Source organism: Galeopterus variegatus, unplaced genomic scaffold (genome assembly GCF_000696425.1).
Source record: "Galeopterus variegatus unplaced genomic scaffold, G_variegatus-3.0.2 Scaffold3166, whole genome shotgun sequence".
Taxonomy (NCBI): domain Eukaryota; kingdom Metazoa; phylum Chordata; class Mammalia; order Dermoptera; family Cynocephalidae; genus Galeopterus; species Galeopterus variegatus.
The window spans coordinates 148,333-175,062 of record NW_007729277.1 but is presented as its reverse complement, the minus strand read 5'-3'; the positions used below and the strand labels follow the sequence as shown (position 1 = coordinate 175,062).

Sequence of the window (26,730 nt, the reverse complement as noted above, 5' to 3'; positions counted from 1 at the left end):
AAAAGAAAGCAATTTCGGATGTATTCTCTAATATATAATAATTGTTCTTAATATTTTTTCTACATTCAAAATTTTCACATATGCGACATGCTCTATCAGTAACTTCTCCCAGTACATATAGTGATTCTCCTCTAGAGAGCAGACACATCCCAGTAGGAGGGCATATTACAGTATACTAAGTTGACATGTAATCTGAATAACAGGAGATTTGAATCCGACCTCCTTCCATTTTAACTGATTAAATATTAAAGATATGGTAATATGAAAAGTTGTTTTTAAATATCTATAGATTTTTACAAATCTGCCTTTCAAAATTCAGTTGTAAATTTTGGTATTCATTTATATAAATATATATGTGTATAAATTCTGATATATTTTGAAATACATAAAACTATGTAAAATTGTACTTTTTTTGGTTTTTTTTAAATAAAAGATTAGAAATTGTAGACTGAGTATAGTAAGGCAGAGGTGCTTATTTCTGGATTCCGCGATCTTTCAAATGTTTTCAGGATATGAAAAACTAACCAACCAGGGCAGGCCCATGGCTCACTTGGGAGAGTGTGGTGCTGATAACACCAAGGCCACAGATTCGGATCCCTATGTATAGGGATGGTCGGTTAGCCCACTTGGGAGAGTGTGGTGCTGATAACACCAAGGCCACAGATTCGGATCCCTATGTATAGGGATGGTCGGTTAGCCCACTTGGGAGAGTGTGGTGCTGACAACACTAACTCAAGGGTTAAGATTCCCTTACCAGTCATCATTAAAAAAAAAAAACTAACCAACCAAAGATTTATACTAGACACTAATGAGATAGTGATAAGTAGTTCATCCCTTATTTGACAAATAACACTTCGTTGTGAGAAGATATATTTTAGCCAAAATTATTTAAATGGAGAGTATTTAATTTTCCATTTTTTAGATCTCCCATGCTAATAAAGTACTTTTAAGTTGAATCATGTAATGTAAAAACAACTAATTTTCTTCTCTCACCTCCTTTCTCCCAGTATCTTTACCTACAAGGTATATCATTTCTTCAAGATGTACAATTCTTTTCTTCTTCTTTAACCGTAAATGTCCTTATGTGATTTTTAGATATATCCATGTCTAAATACGTATGTAAATCATGAGTCAAGTTTCTATTTTTAAAAGAAACACATCAGAATATATGGACACAAATGAGAATATCCTCCACCAAAGCCAGCACATTAGTGGCCCATATACTTTTTCAACAAAGCTGGTATTGTTCAATATGATAACTTTACAGCACAGTCCTTGTAGCTGCCTTTCTTCAAAGATGTATTTTGGTTTTGAAAATTCATACATTACTCAGAGTAAAGCCCACTGCATTGGGTGGGTGAATAAACTGGGTACTATTATTTGGTGTGACAAATGAGGTGAGAAATTGGGGAGATACTAAATGTTTAACAATAGAGGAATTATTGAGAATGGAAAATTATGAAGCCAACAGAAAATAATATTTATGAAGGGGGTTTAATAACATGAAAATTTTTAAGTTGTGATATTGGGGGAAGGGTAGCACATTCTATATGAGGATATAATTCATTAGCTATAATGTACATTGCAAACATTTTTTATAGATGATAATCTCAGATATTGGTAAGGACATGAAGAAACCATATTTCATACACTTCTAGTAGCATTTTTAATTATTATTATAGACATTTGGGCAGAAATTTAGTAAGTATCAAAGTTTTAAATATTTTGATTAAACAATTCCACTTCATGATATCTTTCTTAGAGAAACTTTCACATGTGCAAGGGAGGCAATTATTATATATTATACATATTATATATTATATTAGGCACAGTGCATAATGCTTTGAAGCATTTTGAAATGATCTAAGTGTTTATCAGTTTAGAATTAATTAAATGAATTGTAATTAATTAAATGATTATGTCCCCATTGTGGTCTACTATGTAGCAAATAAAAAGAATGAGGTACAGACATGGAATGATTCCAAGACGTATACTTTTTTTTTTTTTAAAGATGACTGGTAAGGGGATCTTAACCCTTGACTTGGTGTTGTAAGCACCACGCTCTCCCAAGTGAGCTAATCGGCCATCCCTATATAGGCATCCGAACCCGTGGCCTTGGTGTCGGCACCACACTCTCCCAAGTGAGCCACAGGCCAGCCCTCAAGACATATTCTTAAGTGAGAAAAGAAGCCACAGAAAAAAAAGTATATATGATATTATGCCATTTGCTTAAAAACGAAAAAAGAGATTGATTTATTCTTTCATGTATGATACACATGCATATTTAAAAAAAAAACTCTAGAAAGATACACAGAAAACTGTTAAGAGTGGTTATCTTTGAAAGGAGACATAGAGTTGAGAATGGTGATAAAGAGGTCTATAATTTTTATTTGTAATATTTATAGTTTTTACTCTAAGAGTGAATTTGATAAGTTACTTACAGAATTGAAAATTAGTTTGAAAATATCTACTTGTGCAGAGAAGAGAAGGCTGTATATGAAAATATATACAGTTGTTATCCTTATGAGCAAGACTGAATTCTCAGTTGATTAGAGATGTCATCTTCTGCCCTTGTCAATACCAATTTCCTACAGCTAAATCCACCAAAGTGGATCAAGTGGATCTTCTGGAGATTCAGGCCCCTCTGTGTTTCAAAGTACTCCTTTCAAATGTAGAAAGTTTGTCAGCAGCCCCACTTGCTTGTAGAATTTAGAATTAAATTATCCTACTCACACAAAGTATTTGGTGGTCCAGCCATGACTACTTGCTCCCATGTGCTTTTATAAGCCTCAGTATTCTCTCTTTATTGACCCATCTCTCTGTATTTCAGTGAAGTATTGAAAGTATCTTTTAAAAGTTTCTATCCAGTTAATCTGCCTAATGCCTAACTACTAAAAATGTTTCCCTGAACCCTCACGTGTACTGAAGAGTCTGTTACTTTGCTTAGCTTCTTTTCCCAGTCTACCTTAGGTCATGGTCCTACTTCCTATACTCTTTTTCTACACACAGTTGTCCTTCTACATACAGACAAATGCTTTGCCTTAACTACTGCATTGTCTTACTTCCACACTGGACCAGCTCTTAAATTTCTTAATGGGAGGACCATTTCCTGGTCCTGGTGATTATATGAACCTTACCACTGAATACAATACTTTTTGGATATTTTGCCTTAGAATACCTGTCTACCAAATGAGATTAGATGTAATACCAAGGTCAAGGGTTCGGTTCTCAGTGCTGGCCAGCCACCAAAACAAACAAACAAACAAAAAAAAAAAAACCGAGATAGACAAATGAGATTAGATAACTGGGATCAGAATAAATGCCCAATTTTAAAAGTGGATGCCATGAATATTTTATGGGCAAAATTAAAAGATCATTTCTCATTGGAATAAAAAACTGAGATTAAATAAAAGGCTAATAATGGGTTAAACATGGGTCTTTCACCTTATTACTCAGTAATGACCTTGTTGGTGGGATTGGGAATAAACCATATGCATGCTTGGCTTCATACATCAGAGTAAAACTTTCCATGTAGTCTATATGTAAAGTTTGCCAATGTAAATATTATTATGGAAACCTGTTGTTATTTGATGTTTTATCAAGTGCTTTTGTTTAAATAAGTTCTCTTATTTCTGAGAATTCAATGTCATGTTGATGTCCCTCTCCTGTGGTTATTTTGCAGCATCACAGAACATACCATGCTATTTGGAATTTAATTAATTCTAGCCTGAAAGCATTTCTTAGGGGGATAAGTTCTCTTATTTCTGAGAATTCAATGTCATGTTGATGTCCCTCTCCTGTGGTTATTTTTCAGCATCACAGAACATACCATGCTATTTGGAATTTAATTAATTCTAGCCTGAAAGCGTTTCTTAGGGGCGCCTGAAAGCATTTCTTAGGGGGTACCTTCTTTGTAGTTCACTGTATAATAGCTGATTTTCACCTTTTAAAATTTTTTTCTCCTTGTACTTCCAACCCTAAAATTTCTGTTGCAGTGAATATTACTTTAGAGCAAACAGTTCTTCTAGGACTTCCTATTATTATTTTTAAAGTAGAATGTGATATATGAGTGGGTCGTATGAAAACTAAAACCCTGTACAAATGTAGCATAAAGACAAATGTAGCCAAAGGATGAGATGGTTGTGAGCACAGTTGGAGATTCTGATTATACTTTAACTTTGTGAAATTTGACCTCTTAAGGTTTCTCTGCTAAATGAGATTGTCAAACATAAAGTTGTTAATGTGTGAATAATACTGACTTAGTTCAAATAAGATGTTCAGATTGAGAGGATGAGATGAGAAGTCCAAGTCAATAAGGTAAAATGTGACAGGTTATATTAGCAAAACAGGTTAAGTGGGAGTTACCTGAAACTATCCGGCTATGCTCTTGGCATCATCAGTTCCTCACTGCTGGAGCTACTTTTGTAGCTGTAATGTTTACTCAACATTTTCACAGTTCAATTTAACAAATTAAAATAATTAAAATTATTACAAAGGCCTAATGATTTGAGGCAGATTTCTCTACTGTATAAACAACATTGGTATAGATTAGTCCTTTAATGGAGAAGGGGACTGGACCACCCTCCCTCAACCAGGCACACTGCGCCAGTGCCTCAGGGCACACCCAGGGACCCGAGGCATGGAGAAGGGGACCCAACCGCCCTCCCTCAACCAGGCATGCTGCACCAGCTCCTCGGGGCCCGCCCAGGGACCCAGGATATGGAGAAGGGGACCTAACCGCCCTCCCTCAGCCAGGCACACCACGCCAGTAATTCAGGTCCAGCCTGGGGACCCGAGGCATGGAGAAGGGGACTGGACCCACCTCCCACAACCAGGCACACGATGCCAGTGCTTCGGGCCCACCCAGGGACCAGAGGCATGGAAAAGGGGACCAGACACACCCCACAGCCAGGCACACTGCCAGCGCCAAGGAGCATGCCAAAAACATCACCTCCATGTGGGTGGCCCACCACAGTCACCATGATAACCATGGCTGCCGCAAAAGTAGCTGAACACCACAACCACCAGATGCAATACCAGATGGTCCACCAACCACTGGAGTGCATTGACATAAGGAGAATCACCAGCAGAGACAAAGAAGAGGATGTCTCTCTCCACAGAGCCCATTTCAGAGTGACAGAAGAAGCATCTGCTCTATGATAATATTGGGGAACCTGATCATACCTCTCAGCATTGGACAGATCCTCTAGGCAACAAATTAACAGAGTAACCATTATTCTTTCAGAAGGAGAGAATAAATCTAGGGTAATTATAGGGGGCAGGGGGGAGGGAATGGGGGAAAGGGAGAGATTGGACAAGGGGCATTAAGAATAATTACAATTTATGGGCCGGCCCGGTGGCGCACTGGATAGTGCGCCGCTTGGGAAGTGCGGCGGCGCTCCCATCCGAGGGTTCGGATCCCACATACAGACCGGCTCCTGCTCACTGGCTGAGCGAGGCGCGGGAGCAGCGCCGAGGCTTGCGATCCCGTTGCCGGTCCCCGGTCCAGTACGGGGGCAACACTGAGGGTTGCGATCCGTTGCCGGACACGGAAAAAAGACAAAAAAAAAAAAAAAAAAAAAAAAGAATAATTACAATTTGTATATATATATGCTAGTAATATTGATTTGATCAACATATCTCAATGTTCAACCCCCAAAATACGTATAATCAATTTTGATTCAATAAATAAAAGTATTTTTTAAAAAATAGATTAGTCCTGGGGCCGGCCCGGTGGCGCACTGCTACAGTGCACCGCTTGGGAAGCGCGGCAGCGCTCCCGCCGAGGGTTCGGATCCCACATACAGACCGGCCGCTCACTGGCTGAGCAAGGGGTGGGAGCAACACCGAGGGTTGCGATCCCGTGGCCGGTCCCGGTCCGGTACGGGCGCAACACTGAGGGTTGCGATCCATTGCCAGTCACGAAAAAAAAAAAAAATAGATTAGTCCTTTAGCATTATCATTTGGTTTTATAGAAGCTTCAGTTTGTTAAACTTAGTATACTCAAATTTCTAGGAGATATTTGTTATCTCCTAGATAGTTTATTGTTTAACTTTTGTTAAATTGTCTATATACTAAGTGTCTCAATATTGTCTACTGTTAAACTTTTCAATATAGGGAAAGGATATTAGTGCTAAAAGTAACTTTCAGGTGCCATATAATGAATAAGAACAGGTGGTACTATAACCTAAGATTTAAGTGCCCACACTGTCTCGAATTATTAAAAAGGAAAAATTTGCAGTTTATTCAGAACAAATTATCTTAGAGACCAATATAACATTCTAAATGACTTATCTAGAATTTTTTTCAGTATTGCGGTCTATGTATGTTCCATAGTTTAGCATTCAAAAAAGGTATTGATTTCACCCATGTTTTATGCATTTATATTTATAAAACAACTTTCCCTAAGGAGTACAAGGACATTTTCATGTCAATAACATGTTGAATTAGAAATTTTTTGATAAGAGAATTTTTTTTACCACTTCACACCCACCAAGATGGCTATAATAAAAAAGCTAAACAATGATAAGTATTGATAAAGATGAGAAATTGGCACCGTATTATTGCTGGTGGGAATGTAAAATGTTGCAACCGCTTTGGAAAACAGTTTGGCAGTTCCTCAAAAGTCAAAAATAGAGTGATCGTATAACAAAGTGATTTTATCCTATGTATATAACCAAGAGAAATGAAATACGTTTACACAAAACTTGTACACCAGTATTCATAGCAGCATTATTCATGATAGCCAAAAAGTGGAAACAACCCAAATGTCCATCAACTGATGATAGGATAAACAAAATGTGGTATATCCATACAGTGGAATATTATCCAACAGTAGAAAGGAATAAAGTATTGATTTTTGCTACAATGTGAATGAAATTTTAAAACATCGAAAAGCCACATGTTACATGATGCTATTTCTATGATATGACTGGAGTAAGCAAATTCATACAGACAGAAAGGAGATTAGTGGTTGCCAGGCCTGGGGGGAAAAAGAGGATGGGGAGTGACTGCTAATGGTAATGGGGGTTTTATTAGGATCATAAAAATGTTTTTAATTAGTGGTGATGCACAAATTTGTGAATATGCTAGAAACTACTGAACTGTACACTTTAAAAAGGCATGTGAATTGTGTGTCAATAAAAATTTTTAGCAATGTTTACTTTTCTGTATAAATTTTTAAAATAAAATTGTAAGAAGTTTTTTGTAATTAATGCCAGGACTTTCCAAAAAAAAATTAAACACAAAAGCTGACATTCACCTTATAGTTTACTATATATCGAGTAATGTGTAGCATGCATTGTACAGAACTTTCACCAATCTGAATGTGAGATACTTTTACCAAAGAGTGCCAAGAGTGGAGTAGCCTATAGCAGATATCTAATGCCTGTCTTCTCTCATTATACTTTGTCACTTACAGGAGAGAAATGACCTTTAAAAAACATTTGAAAGTTTATCTTACCTCAGAAATGTCAGTTAAGAATATCATGTAATAGTGGAAGGACCATTGCTGTAGAGTCAAATATAAAACTATGTTTGAGAACCAACCTGAAATTTACTAACAGCTTGTTCCTGTTAAAGAAATTCTTTATCTTCTCTGAGCCTCAGGCTTCTCATCTGCAAAATACCTAGTAGGACTGTTATTACGATTAAATGAAATACTGTGGATAAAACATACTATGTTCTCTTCTTCCTTGCCCTGCCCATACTATGTTTCTTCGCCCTAGAACATCTCTTACCCCATGCCTCCTCCTGCTTTACACACATACCCCTACATAAACCAAGTTAGGTTTCCCTCCTGTATGCTCCCACTGAACGTAGGGATTACCCTACTGAAGCACTTACCGTACTCTATTGAATTTTTATGTTTACTTGCCTGTCTCCCCTAGGAAACTGTAAGTTCTTGAAGGGGAAAAAAGCCATATTTTGTCCACCAATGTATGTGCATTACCTAGTGTAGTGACTAGCTCAATAAATGTTGGAATTAATGAATTTTAATATATCTAGCATTACACTGGATTCATAATAGCTCCCTGAAAAGATATAATGTATCTGTGTTTCGTTTTCTGTTAGAACACAATTCAATCTGAACTATTTTCAGATTTATAAGTGATGATTTATATGTTAAGTGGAAATGTTTTCATTACTAGTACCTATGGAATGAAGAGAATATTCCTTGTCTATGTTATAATAGACTACTTGTAGTTCTGTATTTATCTTTACAATTTATAGATTATGTTTTTGTAATATCCAAATATACATATATTTACTAACTTAACTATTTATTTTACAAGTGTCTCAAGAATTTGCAGTTTAATGTGCATATTCCATGCCATTCTTCTCCACCTGACATTATTTAGATTGAGAATGAAATAGCAAGCTTGGAAAATAATGCTATAGATTTAAGAGGCCTATGAAAAGTATAGAAATTAAATCATTTTAAGCAATATAACTGAAACTTGCTCTTACCATTTTTTACTTTAAGTGTCTTACAAAATAGTAATAATAGTAATAGATAGTCAATAATTATTTGGGAATGGAAGGAATGAAAATAAAGATGGAATGAAGGAAATGAATTGGTGTGTTATGTTTTCTGGACTTACCTATTTCAATACATATGCCTCTAAATTATTTATAAAAGCTGTGCTGAATAAATCTAAACTATTAACTGCATAAATATTGGGGTTGTGGAAAAAGAAGAAGTAAGTTTATATAAATCATTGAGACTGCTTTATTTGGAGTCTCAATAACCATTCTGCTTCTTTCAGGTACAGGGAACTGCAACTAAGTACAGAAAGCAAAGTAACAGAATTTCTCCATCAAAGTAAATTAAAAGCTTTTGAAAGTGAGCGTATTCAACTTCTACAAGAAGAAACTGCAAGAAATCTCACACAGTGTCAATTGGAATGTGAAAAATATCAGAAAAAATTGGAGGTACATTTACAAGCTTTTTTTTCAGCATTAGCAGAGCACGTAAGCTCCCTAAGGTTTATATAAAGCTTTATTTCTTCTGTAAGACCCAGTACTGTCCTGCACAAAAAACAAACAACAACAAACAGGGAAGTATGTGTTTCAGAAAGATGTATACCGAAAAGGACTGGAATTTTTAGAAAACAAAAAATGAAAAGTCTCGTACACATTAGCAGACAAAAACATATAATTACCTGGAATATTTTTAGTAAGAATAGTGCAGAGTCTATATCAAGAAAACTATAGAACTTCATTGATGTGTATAAGAAACACCATCTTTCTGGATGGCAGTATTCAGTATTGTATTTTTCAATTTTCGTCAAGTAATATTATATGTTTATTTCTAATCAAATGCTTGTATGCTTTTTTTAACACAACAAAGTAATGCTATAGTGCCGCTGGAAGGAAAAAAAGACAATAGTTAATATTTTTAAAGAACATTATTGTATTTTTCAATTTTCGTCAAGTAATATTATATGTTTATTTCTAATCAAATGCTTGTATGCTTTTTTTAACACAACAAAGTAATGCTATAGTGCCGCTGGAAGGAAAAAAAGACAATAGTTAATATTTTTAAAGAACATTTTTTAAAAGGAAGAATGAGAGGAAGTATGTGTCGCATTTTATTTTATTATTTATTTATTTGTTTATTTTTAAAAGATGACCGGTAAGGGGATCTTAACCCTTGACTTGGTGTAGTCAGCACCACGCTCACCCAGTGAGCTAACCGGCCATCCCTATATAGGGATCCGAACCCATGGCCTTGGTGTTATCAGCACCACACTCTCCCGCGTGAGTCACGGGCCGGCCCTTGTGTCGCATTTTAAAATGAATTCTGAGGCAAGAATAATTAAAACACCCACAAAAAAAATTCCATAAATTGTATGAAATACAAAGCCCCCAAAACTTATTCACATAAATTTAAGAATTTATTTGTGATAAAGGTTGTATTTCAAATCAGTGGGGAAAATATGAATTAGGCAGTAAATGGTGCTGTGATAGTCATTTGAGTATTTAGAGAAAATAGTTGGATCCATACGTCACACTGTATGCCAAAATAAAACTCAAGTGGATTACTAAGCTGATGTATATATGGAACTATAAAATTATTAGAAGTAAATGTAGATGAAGTTTTATGTCAGTTTGGGAATTAATCTGTTAATCTATTGATTAAAGCAAGGAAAGAAATCATATGGGAAAAATAAAACCCGTACGTTAAAAAAAAAAGTCTGAATAATATTAAAGGCAAAATGGAAACTGAAAAATAATATTTGTATTATGCATGACAAAAAGCCTGTGTCCTTAATTTTAAAAGACCTCTTATCAAGAGGGCATGCTTTCCTCTCCCAGATAGGAAAAAAGGAATGGGCCATTTCCAAGAAAAGAAATGCTAATTGCTAATATATAGATGAAAATATGTATTCTCACTGATAATTAAAGAAATATAAATTTAAACTTTCTTTTACCTTTATATATGTCTGTGTGTTGTTTTTAAAGTGCTGGCAGGAGTACCCTTAAATGGGAAACTCATGCAGTTAGAAAATGGAACAGCCCTTTTGAAGAACAATATGGTAATCTGTGTTATAGGCCTTGAAAAATTGATTTAGTGATTTTAGTTAAAGGAATTTTACCTAAGGGAATAATAAGAGATGTTGATAAAGCTTTATATTAATGATTTATATCACAGCATTATTTATTATAGTATAAATTGGAAGTAACTTAAATGTCCAAGAGTAGATAAACAGTTTTCAATTAGTGTGTTATAAATTGTGTATTTTGCTGTGTCCATGCATTGTCTGAATGCACTCTTATTCTTGAATATTTTAGATTTGGGGGAAATGTTCACTAAAAATATTAAATAAAGGATGCAATTATGTCATTAGCATAATCTTGACTATATGTTACAAGTTCCTTAAAAAAACAATTTACATAGAAAAAAGATTTGAAGGAAATATATCAAAATGCTAGTTTATTTCTGAATGGTATAATTATGGGTGATTTTTATTTTCTTTATTCTCCCCATTGGACTTTAAGTTTTATGAAGGCAAGCCCTGGACCATTTTTAAATGACCAGTAAATTCCCAGGTCCTAGCCAGAGTCTAGCGTGTAGTTAATTGAATTGATAGTATCTCAGTACTTTTTAACTAAGCATCTGTTCAGTGATGAGAACTGTGCTAGGCTTGATTACACACATAATTTTTAACAAGAAATGATTCCTATCTTCAAGAAGCTACTAGTGTGAACAGGGTGTTGAATAGAACTTTCTGTAATGATAGAAATGTTCTATATCTGATCTGTCCAGTTCAGTAGCCACTCGCCACATGTAGCTATTTAGCACTTGAAACATGGCTGGTGCAACTGAGGGACTAAATTTCTTATTTTAGTTAACCTTAATTAAATTAAATCTAAATTTAGTTAGCTACATGTGGCTAGTGGCTATGGTATTGGACTGCATGCTCTAGACAATTAATCAGATCACACACACTTTTTTACTGTTGAACAGTGGTGAGGTTTGAAAACTTTTCAGTTTTATCATTTAAAAAAAAGAAACTCTTTTCTGCCTAAACAGGATTTCTTATAGCAGTATTGAGTAGTGGGTAGGCCTGTGAGCTTTGCAGTAAGCAGACCTAAGATTTGACTCCCATTTAGTCACTGCTTTCTGGGTGATCTATGCCTTTTCTTTGAGCCCGGGTTGCTTCATCTGTCAAATAGGAATAATAATAGCAACTGCTTCATAACTTTGCTATAAAGAGCCTGTTTGGCACCTATAAAGCACCAATTTATTCTTAGCACCTATTCATAGAAATTCTCAAAATATTTTGCTTTGATGCTATAGAATTTTGTTTTAGGTAAAGTCAGGAAGGAAATGCTACAGAAACGAAAGTATCACTTTCCAAAAGATAAGTATTTGTTAAATAAAAACATAAATGAAGTTTTGGGTTTTTCTTTACTTTTCAGATCCCATAATAGTGTGTCAGCTAGTAAACTCAAATGGTCTACACTTCCAATTTTCCTTTCTGCATATGAAAGTTTTTTTCAGAGTTATGAACGTTTATAATTGTAGGTCATTACACAGAAGCTAAGAGGCAAATAAACTGAAAATCAATTAGAAGCCTTTCCCAATTGAAAATTAATCAGGTATTAAAGCATTTTCCCCAAATTATAATGTAAGGCAACTATATTATAGGATAAATATCAGAAAATACAACTTTTTGTATGTAACCTGGAAATACGTGTGTTGCATAAATATCTCTAAAATATCCAAATATTTCTTTTTTAACTATTTTTATTCAGTTACCTCTAAAAACCACTTTAAAAGAGCTGTACATTCTAAATTGTTATATCATTCTTGAAAACAATTTGGCAATGTGTATTTGTAAGGATATATCATAAACATGTGAAAAGTTTCATGCATAAAGATACTCTGCAGCATTTATAATAGCAAAGAACTGAACGCTATAAAATCACATTATTGGAAAATAGTTATGTTTAAAAATACATTTATTTTTTGGTGGAATGGTGTTCGATTGATATTTTAAGATCACATAAAAACATGAAAACATGGAGTATACTCTTTTGTAATATTAGGTGAAAACAGCCCTTTACATAACTATAAATACTAGAGTTTAAACAATGCATGGCGAGGGGAAGATTTTGAAGAAATATACCAAAAGTTAGTAGTGGTTGTGATTAATTAATAAATAGGCCATGGGCAATTATGTTTTATTTCTACTTTTTTGTTCGCGAAGAAATTAAATTACTTAAGGTCACACAACTAGTAATAACTGAACTGTGATTTGAACTCACATCTGACCAACCTGACTTCAAATCTCATACTTTTACCTACCACAATATTCAAATAATAAAGTATTTATTACAATAATCCCTCAAAGATTACACTTCTGAAAAGTACCCTAATAAGTAAAACTAAGCTTAACAAGATAAAGGGTCTCAGAGAATAAAGCCTTAGTGAAAAACATAAAAATGGTATTAAATATGTATGTCTATTTAAGGACCCACAAGCAAAAATTGTAGATGCTTTCTACTTCCAAAGCCAATCAGTGTTCAGCATTTAAAACTTTTTATATACCTTCTTCAGGAAACTCTGCAGACACTATGCTTGAGGATATGTCTTGGGGCCCGGGGTGGATGGGGGGTAGAAGCTATTTATATTGAAGAGAAGCACCTCTTTGTGTGTACTTCTGAAACAAATGTTTCACAAAACACAATACTTCACAGCATACAGTGCTGATCTTTTCCAAATCATTCTATTTTATTGTCTAGCTGGTTCCAAATCAAATTGATTGCATGACCTCCTAAAGGTTGCAACTTACAATCTGAAAATCACTCTCCCACAGAGAGTGGTCTATGGATGCAGGTGACTAGTAATTATTACATTGTTTTGTTTAAAGGTATTTTATGGAGAAACACCTTTGTAAAAATATCATGGTTCTAATAACTCTGGTTGATAAAACTGAAGCTTTGGGGGATTTCTTTACATTTTCTACCTTTATTAAACTGAGGCCTGTAGAGGACTGAGACTATTTGTGTCACCAATGCTTAATACAGTGCCTCTCCCATGGTGGATGCTCCATGGAAAATGAATGAATAGTGTGATTACAGCTAGTATATGAATTCATACAGCTATGTATGAATCTATTTTTTTGGAATTTTAGTGTTTCTAAGACAATTTTTATTTATAATGAATTTAGAGAGAAATCATTTTGTGAAGGGTAAACATTATGAAATTTTCTGTGGCTTTTATCCATTATTTCAGTTGATCTGTAACTTGGGGATGATTTATTTTATTTTTGCTAAATTATTAATTAGCAAATGCTCCCAAACACTGGCTTTATATATTTGTCTCTTTTTCAAAGCAATTATTGACCCATAATGTTATATTATCATTCAATTAACATGTATATGAAGGAAGGAAACTTTCACTATGACAGTTTGATATTTAAGGGATTCCTATAAGTAATTGACCTATTTTATGCATCCATGCTTAAACTCAATGTTCATATATTGATTTTTCCTAAAGAATCTTCAATACAATAGCCTTCCATGGGTTAAATAATCAAGTTCTTCTTTGACTTTTCAGAAATAGTAATAAATTTATTTGTAGCAGTAACTAAGACAAGTCCATAGTAAAAGGGAATTCTTCACCATAGTTTTAAGAGAAACCCCAAATCAGAATTTTCTTGGGACCTCCCCTCCATGTTTTAAAGAGAAGATTTTTTTTCTTATTTTTTTTTTTTAGATTTTAAATTGTGTCCAATTTAATAGTACTTTCAAAATCTCATTTTTTTATTGAAATGTAATGATCTTACATGTTTAAAATAATACTTAATAAAATATCCTGTCTTCAGCATTTTGATTCTTTATCTGCAGGTTTTCTTTGTGTGATGTTTTTGTTGGGAGTGGGTGTGGAGTACAGATGAAAAAGTATCAGCTCTGCTGTTGGAATAGTTATTTAACACTACCTTTACTAATTGTCTCTTTTGACAGTGGATTTAATGTGTCATCAACCAACAGATTCTTAATGAATTACATTCCAATATAATGAGCGCCATGAAAGCCCCGATTGTTTCACTGACTGAGCAGTGATTTTCTTATAATGAATTAATAAGTTTCTAGAAAATACATTCCCAGCCAGCCAGAATAAAGAAGAAATAATACTAAAACATGAATTTTGTTTTTCTGATCCAATTGGAGACACTAGAAATCATCCTAAAAATATTATTTCCATATTATTCCTCTCCACCCTCTGGAGGAACTTATTTGGAGAGTGGGAGATAACATTTTGTTTACTTTGGAGTGGAGTTTTAATGAAAATTGAAGGAAATGATGTGGAGTGGGTTAAGGAAAACTAAATTGGAATTTCTGCTTGTTAAGAACTATAATTAGGTCTTCTTTATCTTATGTATCTCTTTTTTCCACATCACAGAAAGCACACAAAAATCATATGCATTTACTTAAGGTAAACTTTACATCATTTGAGAAAATAAGTTGTCTTCAAAAGTGTTTAATTATAGAGGATTCAGGATAATTAAATCAGTGGAGCTCTATTTCCATGAGCTATTTAATACAGAGTTCTCATAATTATATTTCTCATAGTAGTAATAGTACTTTTCAATACTTACTATGTTCTAGGCACTCTGCTAAGCACTGTAAATCTATTATCTCATTTAATCCCACCAATAATGTTTTAAGGTAGACCTAAAAAGAATAGTAATTTGGCTGGCCAGTTAGCTCATTTGGTTAGAGCATGATGTTATAACACCAAGGTCAGGGGTTCGGATCCTCACACCAGCCAGCCACAGAAAAAAGAAAAAAACTAATTGCCTAAGACCACAGCTAATAAGTGTCAAAGCCATATTGAAATCCAAATTTTTCTGGCTCCAAACCAAAACCATATTCTTAATTATAACATTCTGTTGCCTCTCTGGAAACAGTACATTGTGCTGTATTAGGAAACAGGTGTAATACCACTAAATAATTTAGTCTGTACTAGTAAGTAAACTTTCTAGATCATTGGAATTTAAGCATTAAAACATTCCTTTGTGACTAGAAGCATCTCCTTTTTTAGTTGATTCATTATCATCACATTGATTCCTTCAATGATTTACCATTGAAAAGTGTAAGATTTTTTTGCTCTTACACAAAATGATTCCAGTTTCCATGCTTTTTGCATCTCTTTCTTTATAAATTTTTTTATCCCTTCTTTCTTTACAAAGGCATTTTCTGACACTGCCTCAAGCAGCACTTCACATTTGCCCTTTTTTTTGGTCCTTTTTGTGACCGGCCGCACCGCGCTCAGCCAGTGAGCGCATCGCACCGGCCATCCCTATATAGGATCCGAACCCGCAGCGGGAGCGCTGCTGCGCTCCCAGTGCCACACTCTCCCAAGTGCACCACGGGCTCGGCCCCACATTTACCTTTTGATTTGCTTCTTTGAATTTATTACTGCCCCAGAAACCAAAAATGTTATTAAAACCATGGTAAAGTAGATTAAATAAGCTCTAATGGAAAACTGAAGGACTCATTATGAGTACTGTATATCATTTTTAGACACAGTTTTGTAAGCCTTTCTCAAATAGCTGTGATCGCCAGATAAATGATCTCCAGGTATGACATTATTGCATTTTTTCAATTCTTTTTTTTTTTTTTTTTTTAAAGATGACCGGTAAGGGGATCTTAACCCTTGACTTGGTGTTGTCAGCACCACGCTCAGCCAGTGAGCGAACCGGCCATCCCTATATGGGATCCGAACCCGGGGCCTTGGTGCCATCAGCACCGCACTCTCCCGAGTGAGCCATGGGCCGGCCCGCATTTTTAAAATTCTAACAAGCATATACTATAGCTTTTTCTAAGTTTTTAATTTATTTATTTATGAACCCGGGGCCTTGGTGCCATCAGCACCGCACTCTCCCGAGTGAGCCACGGGCCGGCCCGCATTTTTAAAATTCTAACAAGCATATACTATAGCTTTTTCTAAGTTTTTAATTTATTTATTTTTTTTTTTTCTTAATTTTTTTTTTTTTTTAAAGGATGACCGGTAAGGGGATCTCAACCCTTGGCCTGGTGTTGTCAGCACCACGCTCAACCAGTGAGCAAACCGGCCATCCCTATATAGGATCCGAACCCGGGGCCTTGTTGTTATCAGCACCACACTCTACCGAGTGAGCCACAGGCCGGCCTGTTTTTAATTTATTTTTTATTAAACATATAATAAGGATAAGGTACTTCATAATTTTTCAATTTAAAACAACTGAATTATTTACCTTAGAAATAAATGTATTTTATTTCCTCATTAGTCATCTCAATTGTGCTACTTTCTCTTAATATTTAAATTAGAAAGATAAAAAACCTAAATATATCTTTGTACCATGTCTTTGTCTTAACTGTTAACCTATTTAATTCTACCTTTGTAATTCGTTTCTTCCTCTGTTAGGTTTTAACTAAGGAATTTTATAGTCTCCAAGCCTCTTCTGAAAAACGCATTACTGAACTTCAAGCACAGAACTCTGAGTATCAATCAAGGCTAGACATTTATGAGAAATTGGAAAAAGAGCTTGATGAAATAATAATGCAAACTGCGGAAAGTAAGTCTCCTCCTGTCTTCCCCACCGTCCCTCCTCCTCCACCCCCCACTTTTTTGTTGTTGTTTTCTGGAAACACAAGAAACCTGTCATTGTTTCTGAAACAAGTTTGGTATATTTTCTTAAAATATAATTGGTGGCCATTTTTTAAAGAATATTCTATATTTTAAGTACTAGTTCATCTTAATTCTAACAGTTGAAATCAAAAAGAAATAAGTTAAATATAATAAATTTTTATCATTTTATTTAGTTCACTTATTCAATAATTATTAAGTATGTACATCTGCCATGACCTGAGAATATGGAGTACATGCAAATAATTCTTGCCTCATTGAGGTTCCTAGTTTAGTCTACTGGGAGAGACAAAAATATTAACAAATGATTAACGTAGCAAGAGAAGTTCTATGAGCAATAGATATGCCATTTTCGGCAGAAATAGAAAAGAAATCATGAATTAATTACATCTTGGAGGTGAGGAATATCTAAGAGGGGAAATGACACTTGAATGAATCTTGAAGGAAGAATAGAAATTCATTAAATATATTGTATTATAATCTTTGACCTTTAATTTCTATTTCTTTTTTTCCTTTTTATTCTCTCTCATTATTCCATCTTCCTGTCTTATCCCTAACTTTAAGGAATATTTAAAATTAACATTTCACCATTAACATGATATTTGCTACAGAATATTGTATGTATTCAAAAGTTAGAAATAACAGTCGCATTCTTAGAAAAGTAGGTTTAAACTTGAGTTGAAGTTGAATTTGAATCTAGTATGGTTCTAATTATTTGGGGAACATTTTTATGTAAGGATTATATTTATAGACCAATGTAAGAAAAACTTTTATTTCATTCCTATCATTGTCTTATTTTCCATTTCTAAGGTCAATGTCTAATAATTATAATAGATTCCAAATTTATGTTCAGTTTCTTTACCAGAGTCAAAGTAATCTTTATAAAATACAGATTTGATCATATCGTATACCTGCTTTAATGCCTCTCTGTTGTTTTCACTAAGTAAGCATAAAGTCAAATTCTCTAGCATGACTTTTTATGATTAGACTCTTGCCTATCTTTCTACTTTTTATGTCTTGCCATTCCCCTTTATATCTTATTATTATTTTGAAAGTTTCATGCTCTTCCTTATCTCCATAACTTTGCATATGTCCCTTTGTCTAAACAAATTAGGAATAGAAGGGAACTTCCTCAGTCTGATAATGGGCATCTACAAAAAATCTACAGCTAATATTATACTTAATGGCGAAATATGGAATGCTTTCCTCGTTAAGGAAGAGAAAGAGACAAGGATTTTTACTTTTATGATTTATATTAACACTGTATTTGAGCTCCTAACCAGTTAAGTAAATAAGGCAAGAAATAAGAAATAAAAGATATAAAGATCAAAAAGGAAGAGTAAGACTGTATTTTCAGATTATAAAACAACCACTAAAACTGATAAGTAAATTTAGCAGGATATAAGGTCATTACACAAAAATATACTAGAAACAAACAATTGGAAAAGTAAATTTTAAAAAGCAACTTCATTTATAATAGTGTTAAAATACTTAGGAATAAATTTAGCCAAAAAAAAAGAAAAACCCACAAAACATTGCAAAGAGAAATAAAAGACCCCCCCAAATAAGAAATACATGATGAAATCTATAAAATCGATGTTGTCCCAATTATAATGCCATCAGGCCCTTTTGTATTCCATTTATATGGAAATGCAAAGGACCTGGAACAGCCAAAGCAATCTTGAAAAAAGAAAACGAAGTTAGAAGACATACTGCCTGACTTCAAGACTTTCTATAAAGCTACAGTGTCAAGCTAGTATAATACTGGCATAAGGAAAGATGAATATAAAAATAATAAACAGACTAGAAAACCCAGAAATAGATTCATACTGGAATGATTGATTTTTAACAAAGGCGGAAAAGTCATCAACTGGAGAAAGGAAAGTTTATTCAATAAATGGTACTGAAAAATTGGACATCATTATGGAAATGAACCTCCTTACACCAATATTAATATGAGATGATATCTAAATGTTATAGCTAAAACTATAAACCTTTACCAGTAAACATAGGTGAGTATCTTTGCAACTTGATCCTGAAAGCAATTACCATAAAAGAAAAATTGATAAAGTAGACCTCATCAAAATTAAAAACTTCTGGGGCCGGCCTGGTGGCGCACTGCTACAGTGCGCCACTTGGGAGCGCGGCGGCACTCCCGCCAAGGGTTCGGATCCCACATACAGACTGGCCGCTCACTGGCTGAGCGAGGTGCGGGCACAACACCGAGGGTTGCGATCTCGTTGCCGGTCCCGGTCCGGTACAGGCGCGACACTGAGGGTTGCGATCCGTTGCCGGTCATGAAAAAAGACAAAAAGGAAAAAAAAAAATTAAAAACTTCTGCTCTTCAAAAGACACTATTAAGAAATCAATAGCCAAGCCACAAACACAGAGAAAATGTTCTCAATATTATATCTGACAAAGGAATTATATTCAAAATAAGAAAATAACTAAGAGAAAATATTCACAAAACATGAATTAGACAAAGAACTAGTATCGAATTGTGGTAGGCTGATAAATGTCCTCTCATTGAAACCTGTGAATATTTTGCCTGAGATGGCTTTACGGATGTGATTAAAGATCGTGAACTGAGATTATTCTGGATTATCTGGATGAGCCCAGTGTAATCATAAGGGTCCTTGTAATAGAAAAGATTATATAGTGGGCCAGCCCGTGGCTCACTTGGGAGAGTATGGTGCTAATAACACCAAGGCCACAGGTTCGGAACCCTAGATGGGGATGGCCAGTTGGCTCACCTGGGAGAGCGTGGTGCCGACAACACTAAGTCAAAGGTTAAGATCCCCTTACCGGTCATCTTTAAAAAAAAAAAAGAAAGAAAGAAAAGGTTATATAATGATAAAAGCAGAAGTCAGAGAGAATTTGAAGATGCTACACTGCTGGCTTTGAAGATGGAGGTTGGGGCGAAGTTAAGGCATGCAGGCAGCCTCTAGAAACTGGAAAAGGCAAGGAAGTGGATTCTCACCTACTGCCTCCATATGGAACCAGCTTTGCCAGCACTCTGATTTTAGCCCAGTGAGACTGATTTTTGGGCTTCTGACCTCTACAACTGTAAGATAATACATTTTTATTGTTTTAAGCCATGAAGTCTTGTAATCTGCTATAGCCACAATAGGAAATTAATACACCAGAATATATAAAGAACTCATATAACTCAATGATAAAAAGAAAATAGTCCAATTTAAAACATGGACAAAAGGTTTGAGCAAACATTTCACAAAGGAAGATATGTAAATGGCCAATAAGCACATTGAATAACCTGAAGATGGTTAGGCTTCATTTATTTAAGATATAACCATAGCAAATTACAGTATCCTATTTACACTTGAATTACTTTCTGTAATCTAATAAGCTTATCTGGATATTTAAGGAGTTTAGTTTTCAAGATTTCATCAAGTTGTCAAAAGTTACAAGTATTGCCTAAAAGCTACGTAAATAAATTCAGTTTTAAAAAAACCCTGGATTTCGGGCCAGCCCGGTGGCGCACTGCTATAGTGCGCTGCTTGGGAAGCGCGGTGGCGCTCCTGCCGAGGGTTCGGATCCCACATACAGGCCAGTTCCCGCTCGCTGGCTGAGCGAGGCGCGGGAGTAACACCGAGGGCTGCGATCCCGTTGCCGGTCCCGGTCCAGTACGGGGGCGACACTGAGGGTTGCGATCCGTTGCCGGACACGGAAAAAGACAAAACAAAAAAAAAAAAAAAAACCCTGGATTTCAAGTTCAAGGACCTGCTGTCCATTCTCATCCTTCTTGTAACCTCTGCTCAGCATTTGTCACATTTCTCAAAACTCTCTTCTCTTGCTTTTTGAGTCACCTGACTTGGATTGTTTCTTCTACAGCATTTTTTTTCTACCTAACTCTACCACTTTCTAACTCTATTTAATGTTTCCCCAAGGCTTTTTCTCTCATTCTCTTCAATTTTTACTTACCCACTTTCTGAATAATCTTATCCCTTCATTACTGCCTTTAGCCAAGTGATTCCCACAGGTTTGTGTGGAGCTTCTGCAGTCATTGAAAATTTAACACTATTTTCATTTCCTCTCCCGTCCCTGAAACTTACTGATTTTCCTGCATTCATGTTCTGTTAATAGGTTAAAGTTTTATCTACTCACCCTACTAGCTTTCATTGACCTTGATTCCTATCCCTTTCTATCTAGAGTGCCTCATCTCACCCTCATACCTGCTCTATCTAGAATCCAAGTTCTTTTCTCCACTGCTATTATGGACTATGTCTCAGCTAGATTATTACTATAACTTGTTAGGTATGCCACCAATCTAAGCTATCCTCTTCCCTATTATTGGAATTTTTTCTGTAATATCAGCATCAACAACCAAACTTCATTGGTCATGTCACCTTCCTGTATTAATCTGTTAGTTTCTTGTTGACTATAGAATAAAATCCAGTCTTTGGCCTGAAATGAGACTTCAGTTCCATTTACTGTTGGAACAAAGCCTACCTTTCTACTACTATTGTTCTCCAGACTAACTCCAGCCAATTTCCTCATAATTACTAAAACTTCACGTACTTCACAAGTGTATGCCTTTGTACATGTGATTCCCTCCTACGGCTCCTCTCTGAATGTCAGTCTCTCCATACCTTCCTAATATCTTCTAGTGTGGGAAATAGTGGCACTCAGATGTATGCTCTGTGCTCTGCTTCTAAAACTCTACGTTGTTCAGATCTCTTTAGTAGCATTTACCATGTTGTATAGTACATTGTTTCTATAATTAAATGCCCACTAGAATAGTTATCCCATGAGTTATTAATCCATTAAGTATTAAACTCAGATTTAGCATATCCATCAATACCTGATGGGTTATTGATATGTTAACTAAACTTACCCCCTCCCCTCTGAATTTAGAAGTATTTAAAAGAGACAATAAGCAGGTACATATCTAAACGCTAGCCCTAGTTCTGGTGGAGCTAAATGGAAGAAATGGTCTTAGATCTGGAGTTACCTGATAAATGAAAACAGTATTGGCAATGGAATATATCATCTCTTCCGTGTATCCCTCACAACTAATAATCCCACCTCTGAAAGCTAATCCATGTTCACCATGAAAAATACAGCCAAGTAAAACAGTTAGGAATATTTCTAAAATCTTTACTACAGAAGGACCAATCCATCAATATGTGCGTATTACATTGATAGGCATGCAAATAGTCAAGCTTCACTTGTATGTGGCTTTGTTTTAAATCTGAAATACTACCAAAAGTAGATTTCTCTTTTTAGCATTAAAATAATGGTTGCTGATAAATAGTATTATTGCTTTTATATGACATTGACTGCTTTAATTTTGAGCTAGTAAAACTAGTTTTTCTGGCCTTTGATGAATTTTTTTTTTAATCCCAACTCACAGTAAAGTGTCAATGCATTTAAACTTTCTACTCATAAGATATTAACCCATTAGTTAAAATTCCTTTGGGGGAATGGTGTGACAATAGCAGAATTTAGAAGCAAATGATATTTGCTGAATTTTTTTGCAATTAAAAAAATTAAGGACATCAGTACATGCTTTGAATTGCACATTTTCTTCACAGAGTAGATTACATAAGTGCGTAATTTTATTCTTGCAAGTTAAAATAAAGTTGTTCTTCTGATAAAATAATGAATATCTGACCTAATTAAAAGCAGTCTTTTTTAAATCAAGAAAAGCAGTAATAAAATTGATATTTTACCATTTGTCATATTACATGTATTTTATGTAAAAAGCCTTTGAATCCTTCAGAATAACACAACATCCGTATTACCATACTTTATAATAAGAAAATTTAACATTATACGATGCCATCCCTTATACCTTTTAAAAATAAATGAACCAGGGGTGGCTAGTTAGCTCAGTTGATTAGAGCATAGTGTTGATAACACCAAGGTCAATGGTTCGGATCCCGGTACCAGATAGCCGGAAAAAAAAAAAAAAACAGTAAATAAATGGAACATATCTAAGCAAGGATATACTTTAAGAAATGTGCTTCTGTTTAGCTTCTACTTACCAGTGAGCTGTTGGAGATTTCACATTATCCCTTTGTAATATTCTTATATTTCCCAATTCATTATTATAACCTCTTTTACTTTCACTTGTCATATGTTTTAAGGGAAAAAAAGTCGTTTCACATCATGCACTTTAATATTTTCCAGTTGAAAATGAAGTTGAGGCTGAAAGGGTTCTTTTTTCGTATGGCTATGGTGCTAATGTTCCCACAACAGCCAAAAGACGACTAAAGCAAAGGTAAAATCAATACATATTTATTTTTCTTATCTACTCAAACTAAATGTAATTACATTGTGCTTTTTGATAATGTACTGAGTTGAATGATAAACTTACTTTATTCTTAGTATGCATATATATTAAGTTGCTCACAAAATAAAACACAATAAGTAATAATCCCGAATTTCATGTATGTTTAAGTCGGTTTAATGGTGGGTAGAATAGAGGTGTACAATAGAATTTTTGTAGAATTTTTTAGTTTCAGTGATAAGGATACCATTTTTATTTTTTCACATTAATTTCAGATGAGTTACAAATGCTTTTTATCAACAATTTTCAGGTTAAAATTAATTAATTATGCTTTTTTTATTTCTTGTTTTTTATTCACCTGCCTACATTCCTTGACATACACTTTAGAGAGAGAGAGTGACATGGAAGTAGCATATATATTGTGATTGATATTATAGAAGTCTTTATGATGACCAAGAAAATTTTTGGAAGATCCAGTGGTTATCTTATGAGATACTGCTTAAAAGTACAGTAACAGAAAATTGTACCCCTGTTAATCAGGTTTCTAGTTGATCTACCTGATTTTTTCCCAAATTCCTCTGTCCCTTCTAAATTCATCCTACTTTGCACAAACATCTCACTGCCCCATTCTCTGCCACAACACATCTGAATGTTTCTGCCAGACTTCCAAGCCCCTCCATAATGTGGCCCCACCTCTGCAGCCTTATTTTCCTATCTACCCAAAATGAGGGTAGGTATTATCTTTCTCTCTGTAAACATCTATTTTCTCCATACCACACAGTAGAGCATTTCTCTTATTTCATTAGCTGTCATTTGCCAGGTAATTTCCCCAGCTAGATGGAAAGTTCTTCAAGATCAGCATCTGCATCTTATTCTTGTTTATTCTCTGCTATCTCTACCTAGCTTAGTGCAAGATACCTACTAGAACTATTTCTTTATCTGAGTATTTGAGGATTCAAAGATGCTTGTTTTTATTTGAATTAATTTAGATGTCTAGAGACATTACACACTAAATAAGAAAAACAATCCATCCTAACTGATACTTTTGGAGAAACTTTGAGGTGATGGCTCAGAAAATAAAATGTATTTATAACTATTTAAGTGATCTAAGATATAGACAACTTTATAGGAAGTAACAAAAGGATGCTTAGAACTTATGTTTCTTACTGGTTAAATATCTGCCAAATTTAGATCAAGGATAGATGAACAGAAAGTATCAATTTGCAGCTGGAATGGTTAATTCTGTCTGGTGAAGATTAGGTATTTCTAAATTATGTACTATTTGAAAAATCATTTGTAATACTATTCCATACTCAGCCTTCTAAAAAGTCACTATGGGTGACCTAGGCTATGATGTGATTTTCAGCATGTCTTTGTTGGGTCTGATGTTGCCTAGGGAGGAATAGGAATGTAGTTTCATGGTTAAGAGACTTCTTTATCAATGGTAAATGATATGTTAAATACTAAAAACTGAAGTATAATAGATAAAGTCTCTTCTCTGTTTTAGTATCTGAACCCTTCAAAAGAATCTTTGTTACAAGAAAAAAAGAATTTTTCTGTTATTTAGCCCCAAATGCTAAGGCCTTCCAAAACTGAAAGCAATTGTAGTTGTTATACCTTACTATTTTTTAAAGAATTTCCTAAAACAGAAGTTGATTTCTTAATATTTAGAGTGAAGATGTAAGTAGCCACAACTGATTCATATTCCAAATAATCTTAACTATCCAAATATTTCTAAAGATTCTACCACTGAGCTATCTATGTGCCTTGAACAAGTGCCTAATGGGCATGCTATTAATATCTCCTGCCAGCTGGTGCCAGGCATTCTTCTCATGGTGAGCCAGGAGGTTATTTTGAGGAAGTGCTTCTCAGGTCATCTAAACTGAGTGAAGGGAAAGTAAGTCTAGATATCCGAAGAGGACATTTATGCATTCCTTTACCCATTCATTCAGCAACTTTTATTTAGTGCTTACTGTATGCACAAAATTGACCAATGGCACAGAAGATCCCAGGTTAGGATCTGATGCATTTCTAAAGTTTGCCAAATCCACATTTGATTTCTTAATGGATATTCGTCAAGAAAGCTGTGCTCTCTTTAAGTTTAAGATGAAAGCAATATAGTCTTTGAAGGAATCTGTATTTAATCCTTCACATTTGAAATTAAAGCAGTGGAAACAACTCAGTCAGAACAGTAAATGAAATATTTGCATGATAAAGATTTCATTATACACCAGCCTGTACCAAAACATATTAAAATTTCAAAAGAACTTATTTCCCAACTACATGATATATTTCAGTCATACTAAATTTGATTTAAATTCTCATATAGTCAACAACCAGAATAAGATATTTTATTTAATTGAAAGGAGGTTTCTGATTATAAAAATAATATATGTCTATTTTCTAAAATTTGAAAAATGGTACCAACCAGCCACCAAAAAAAAAAAAAAAAACAATGAAATTAGAGAAATTACTGGTAACCTTACTATCCAAAGTAATGATCAGAAATTTATGCAGATACATATATTTTCTTACATATTTAGGATATTTTTGTCTGTAATTTAGTATTTTAACATTTTTATCTTAGGATTTCATCCTGAACATTTTCTTGTATCATTGAATATTCTTCAAAAAGATCATTTTGTAAAGAAATTTATTTTTTAATTGAAATGTATTGATTGTATATGTTTGTGGGGTACAGGGTTATATTTCAATACATTTATACAAGGTTTGATGATCAGGGTAATTAGCATATTCATTATCACAAAACTTTATCATTTCTTTGTGTTGAGAACATTTGATCTCTTCTAGCCATTTGAGAGCATGCAATAAATTATTGCTAATTATAGATTCCTAGCACTACTTTACACCACTAGAACTTATCCAAAAAGATCATTTTTAATGGTTATTCAAAACTTTAATTTTTAGGAGTTCTGTTTTTGAGTGCCGTATTGCTGTTAATCAATTGGATAGCCTTTGAAAAATTTCATTAGTTGCCTGTTGCTATCCAAGGAATGTTATGAAATTAAAATGAGAAAATGGATGTTAAATTTATCACATGTGCCTGACATAGAATAAGTGTTCAAAAAAAACTAGTTTGTTATACCAATTGTGTTCATAGAATAAGTTGCATAGTTAATTTTAGAGAAAAAGCCAGGGTTTTAGTACCTTTCATTAGGCACAATTTGAGTTTACATTTAAAACAATTTTGTTTTGGGCCGGCCCGGTGGCGCACTGCTACAGTGCGCCACTTGGGAGTGCAGCGGCGCTCCCGCCGAGGGTTCGGATCCCACATACAGACCGGCGGCTCACTGGCTGAGCGAGGTGCGGG

The 26,730-nt window shown here is 34.5% G+C and overlaps 1 protein-coding gene across 1 annotated transcript in view; it reads left to right on the top strand.

Annotated features, from left to right (window-relative positions):
- Positions 1-26,730, top strand: part of LOC103599966 (progesterone-induced-blocking factor 1) — a 164,090-nt gene that overhangs the window by 67,693 nt on the left and 69,667 nt on the right. The window contains exons 7-9 of the mRNA XM_008584173.1: positions 8,769-8,934; positions 16,925-17,075; positions 23,300-23,390. Coding sequence (XP_008582395.1) covers positions 8,769-8,934; positions 16,925-17,075; positions 23,300-23,390 — 408 coding nt within the window. The remainder of the gene's footprint in view (positions 1-8,768; positions 8,935-16,924; positions 17,076-23,299; positions 23,391-26,730) is intronic.